Source organism: Zeus faber (genome assembly GCF_960531495.2).
Source record: "Zeus faber genome assembly, chromosome: 5".
Classification (NCBI taxonomy): Eukaryota; Metazoa; Chordata; class Actinopteri; order Zeiformes; family Zeidae; genus Zeus; species Zeus faber.
In genome coordinates this window covers 15,119,632-15,125,106 of record NC_137192.1, presented here as the reverse complement: position 1 = coordinate 15,125,106, position 5,475 = coordinate 15,119,632, and the positions used below count along the sequence as shown (strand labels likewise).

Sequence of the window (5,475 nt, the reverse complement as noted above, 5' to 3'; positions counted from 1 at the left end):
TTGCTGGAAGGCGCTGTTTGAAAACTCCGAACCGGATGTTGTGCGTCGTTATCTCGGCGCCCGGCGCCGACGAGGACCGGACGGACGGGGGCCGCTCGCTTTTGCCGCCACTGCCCCCCGCAGGCCACACGCGGCACTGCGCCCACAGTCATGGCTGAGGGACGTGCGAGGACGCGCTGCGTTGCCGTTCAAGCGCAAATGCACAACTGGACGAAGACGATTACAGTGATAGAAGTAAGAAAGGGTCATGACAACTGAATCTAAAACCCTTCATCTCCGGCGTTCGGGTTAGGGTGTGTCTGCACATCGAAAACAAACCCGTACCTTTGATAGGTTTATTGTCATGTTAGAAACAACCGTAGGAATAAGGAGGCTAATATATATATATATATATATATATATATATATATATATATATATATCCATTCATTCGTTCATTCAGTCATTCAGTCATTCATTCATTCATAGCTTGCTGAAAAGTGCTGCACATAGGAAAGCCACTAATATGTATGTGACAATTAGGAAGATGGGCCTGTGGAATATACATTCTTGCTGGGTGGGGGAGGTTTTATTTTATCCAAAGGTTATTTTTTTGTGAATGTTCATCCTTCAGTCAAATCAAATCAAATCAAATGCAATTCGACTCTATTTTATTTGTTGATTTAATATTATATTATTTATAGAGCACTTTAAAATGACAAAAACGATTTTGCTCCAATGGGTTTCACAAGACAAAGTAAAAAAATATATAAATGTACAAGATAGTTTTTCCAAAAAGGGGAAAATACCCAATGCACAAATAAATATCGACAGTATCATATACGCAGTGTCTACAGATTGCTGTGCGTGTTTGAAATATGTACAATTAGAGGAGGGGGTTAATCGCTCTCGTTTTTGTTCTGTTTCGTTTTCTCGCATGTTCTGTTTCTTCTTCGCATCCCTTCCTGGATTGGCGGACCCCGCCACCGACAATGGAAACACCACGGAGGAGCACACGCACAGGACACGGCGCACGGAACGCCTGTTCCTTATAAAGCACCGACTTCAAAATAAATAAATAAATAAATAAATAAATAAATAAAAAAGTATCAAATGTGTTTGCCAAAATACTCTCATCGATGCCCACTTTAAATCAAATCTATTTCGTGGTGTAGCCCCGGGGAGGGAGGGAGGGAGGGAGGGGGGGGGGGGGAGTTCCCCGCCAAAGCGCAGCGAACTTGCCCGGAGAGCCGCGGCTGTGGTGCCGGTGGCCGCAGCGGAAGATGCTGATGCTGCTCCGCTGCTCTTCCCCCTGACGTCAAGTGAAGCTGCGCACTGAGCACATCCACCAGAGCGCAGCTCGTCGGACGGAGAGCAGGATCTGTGGGCTCGTCACTCAGGTATGTTCTGTGTTTTTTTCTGTCATATATATATATATATATATATATATATATATATATATGTATTTCAATTTTTTTAATATTGACCGCCCGTTCTTCCGTTTGGCGGGTGTCGCTGCTGCATGGTGCCCGCAGCCCGGGGATGCTGCATCTGGCAGCTGTACCCTTCAACACCCACACTGAGCTATAGGCCACCGGGATCCAATCTCCCCCAAATCATCCAAATGTATATTTCCAACCCTCCCCCCATTCTGCTGGCCATTGATGCACTGGGACGAAAGCCTGTGCTCCACATTGCCTGGTTATTGTAAATATGAAATGATGCATGTGTGCGTCGGGGATGACTTGGAACTGAAGGGTTTTTTATTTTTTATTTATTTTTTTGCACGAATCCAATTTTAAAGTCCATGAATTGTGCAGTTCTCACGACTAATTCCGCCTGGGTGTTGAATATACCGTTCCAAATTTTTGGTGATCATTTCTCTGAAGCATGATCTTCTCTCTCCTGTGTCCTCTGCTCACTTTCTGGCATCTGCTTGGATTCCTGTTTCTTATTCTTTTTTTTATTTGGTGTGCTATTCTAAATGTGTTTCTGTTCGTTCTATCCTTATGTCAATGTCTCATTCAACGAGTTGTGTTCCTTTTGTTCATTATTATTCTGTACCAACCCCAGGTGTTTGCAGTTGGCAAGCCTTATATGTTCATTTCTGCAAACTCCCTTTTTTGGAAAGCCTAGTGAGATCCTACAGTGGCGTGTAACGTGAGCTTTATTAGAGGAAGAGCTGCTCTTATTGAATAAACTTTGAATAAAACACAATCACCTGAACCTGCCCAACCTCACTGGACGGTTTCAATCTTGCACCAGTCATTTGATCGGAAGTAAAGCACACCACAAAACCATGTTAATCATAGAATAATGAAAAATTAATCAGTTACAGCGGATATTAATAAGCCTGGCAGGTATTAATAGTTAGTTCACTTCATCATGGTCATATTTATCACATTTTTTGTTGTTACATATATTTGCTTTATTTATTTTTTTAATTTAATACGGGTATATATCGATATGTTATATTATACCAGCATATTATACCATAGAGAATATTTCAAAATACCACTTACTATTTTTACTATGATTTCATGTTATTTCTATGCACTGTCACCATATAATTGTGTAACTACTTGTGCTTCACTTCAGCGTAGCGTCAGCTGCCCATATTGGGTCAACTGTACATCTTATATTTTCATAACTCGTGAAAAGTGCCACAACCTGACCCGGGTGCGTTGGCTCTCTTCACCGTGCTCTACCTCTGCTCCCTCCTCGCCCAGTTCTGGCGTGGCAGATCAAACCAACAGTGTACGATGCCTCTCGGAGAGGATGGCAGCGGCTGGAAAAAGAAGACCTCAGACATCAAGGAACACTACGACTTCAAAGAAGTGCTGGGAACGTAAGTCATCCAACCTTGCTGCGTCGCTCCCTTTTTCAGAGTGCTGGGGATCAGAGCATCAGCATGGTGTAGTTGTGTGGTTGTGTGGTTGTGTAGTCCGTGATATAGAACCACAGTGCTGTTGTGTACTGTTGAACCCATAATCCATTAGTCAGAGTTTAGACACTGTCAAACTCGTGGTGAAGTTAGGGCGACCTAACATGAAATGTCTTTGCTGGCGACAAGGAACAATTCAATATGATGTATTGCCACAACGTCTTTTATCAAATATTCATAGCTATATCCTCTATAATTGACGACGACCCTGTCATTTTCCTTTGGAAGGAGGTTCATTTACGACCATTTTGAACTGGTTTCGTTTGTAGGAAAAGCACAGAACAATTAACAAATTAAACAAACAAAAGCAGGATTACTGGCAGCGTGCTGAAGGCTAACAGTGTAAACACACTTTGCAGCCACATCATTGGGTCCAGATGGCGAAGGGATACTCCTCCACCTCCAAAATATGCAATATGCAAAATGTGCTTGATCTGCTTTGACGTGCACATATTATTTGGAACCAAATTGTATTCCCAGCAGAGGTTGTATACTGTCAGATAACTTACTAATTGCATATCTGGGTAAAATAGCATCGATAACAGTAAGTGAGGACGCTGCTTGATGAATGCAGCTCTGATCCTTCAATAACTTCACATAAAACATAATATCATCATAGCAGCTCAGTGCCATGCACCAGTGGTTCTCAAACCTTTTTTTTTTAGTGTACCCTCCTAAGATCTTTTTTGGGGTGAGTGCCCCTTTTCACGGGCATTGGGAGAAAAAAAAAATTAACATAGATTATGGACTGTATGAGTGTCGTTTGTGTTTTTGTAAATATTATATATAAAACCAATATTTTTGAACACATTCTTTTTAATTTTCGGAGTACCCCCTGCAGTACAACTGCAGTACCCCAAGGGGTACGAGTACCCCCATTTGAGAAACACTGCCATACACAACTCAATAAATATTGCTTAAAGTCCAAATAAACTGAAATGATGGATAACGTCGGAGAGCTTAATGCTGGGATAGGGATGGGGGAAAACTCTTCACACTTTTACTCTGAGAAAATTAAATTAAACGATATTAAAAGTCAGTTACATAACAAGGATTTAGCAAGTCAAAGGTGGTATATTTCATTCCCCACATTTCAGGGGAAAAACCCTCCTGTAGTTTGTGTTGCCTTCTGTCACTGAAAGTAGCTGGACGTGACAGAGGGCAGAATTAACGTGTTGACTGAAAGCTTCTTATGCTCGCAGAGCAGATTACAGAATGGCTTTATCCTGGAACTCAGTGTGTCGAGTTAATTGATTTATGTTGGAATATCATATTCAGATTGGGCTAATCCCCGCAGTTCCACCTCTGTCTGCAGTCAGGTTTTAAGGACAAGCAGTCCTTCGAGTCTGGTTAGGGTGAGCATCTGAGAGAAATGTTTCGATATATTATCTTCTTCTTTCCTCCGTGTAGTCTGAATTTGCTTTATTTATATCTTTATTTATTTTCCTTTTTTTTCCTATCACCTAACACTATAACGATGAAAGAATATCAGACCTGATAAAAAAAATTAAATAAATAAAAACATTACGTCTGTGATACTACCCTGGCTTTGGTGTGTTGCCAAGAGCTTATGAACAGAGGGAGAATGAATCAGATGTGAGATGGAAAATGTTGGATCGTTGCCTAAATCCATGAGTGAGTATCAACCGCTGGGTCTGCAACACGTCTTGAAAGTGATGTGTTGAACGGTGACGGTAAATCTGTAAAAACAAACACTTATGTTCCTGTACTATTATAAACAGCGCTCAGTATAGGGGTTAATAATGATCTACTCTTATCTACCCGGGCTCATCCCATCTACATCAAGTTTTGGCTTATACCGTACGGAATTTAAACCAATGTGCGAACCAGAACGTTGCTGTCGGACCGGGGGCCGTTGCTGTCCTTTGTCAAAATGGCAAATGGAAAGACCACCGCGGAGATATGTCTCAAAAGCAGATCGCACAGATTGCATTGCACATGAATTTCGCACAGAGTCGCTGTGCACTCACAGCTTTGTTATTACAGGCTCCAATCAAAGCCTTCCAGCGCGCTGTCCCTCGTCTGCTTAAACGCCGCGGACCGTGGACAGGTCGAGGGAAGGAGATTTGGGAGGCGGGTCTGTTAAATGTCAGTCGTTAACATCGCTGTGCCTCCCGTTGAAGGTTTGACGAGTGCACGAGGCACCTACGTACCTCTCGTGGTCAATATAAAACTGTGTAAACAAACAATATATCTGAGGGGGGTGTATACGTACATAAACACGGAGGTTATTGAGATTCAACGTTGTTTAAAACCCCATCCATCTGTTTACGTGAGGGGAGTTGCAACCGGTAGAACCTAAGGTCCCTGGTCCATGTAAATATATTGATATGATCTGTTAGGGCTGGACGAAGTATTAGTAATAGTTCAAGCTGTTCTAATCAATACCTTTACTTACTACTGCTTGGCCTTAATATCCAAGTACTAATGATTGTTTCTCAAATATTCCTGAGATGCCTTCCATAGACATCCCCAAAGTATCATAAAATCATTGATAATATTATGTTATTTTATTTAGTCAATATTGCCCA

At 41.9% G+C, this 5,475-nt stretch overlaps 1 protein-coding gene across 1 annotated transcript in view; it reads left to right on the top strand.

Moving 5' to 3' along the window:
- Positions 1 to 2,741: 2,741 nt before the first annotated feature.
- Positions 2,742 to 5,475, top strand: part of camk1a (calcium/calmodulin-dependent protein kinase Ia) — a gene marked incomplete at both ends in the record, with an annotated part of 14,962 nt that continues 12,228 nt past the window's right edge. Inside the window, one exon of the mRNA XM_080000247.1 lies at positions 2,742 to 2,827. Within this exon, the coding sequence (XP_079856373.1) occupies positions 2,742 to 2,827 (86 nt within the window). The remainder of the gene's footprint in view (positions 2,828 to 5,475) is intronic.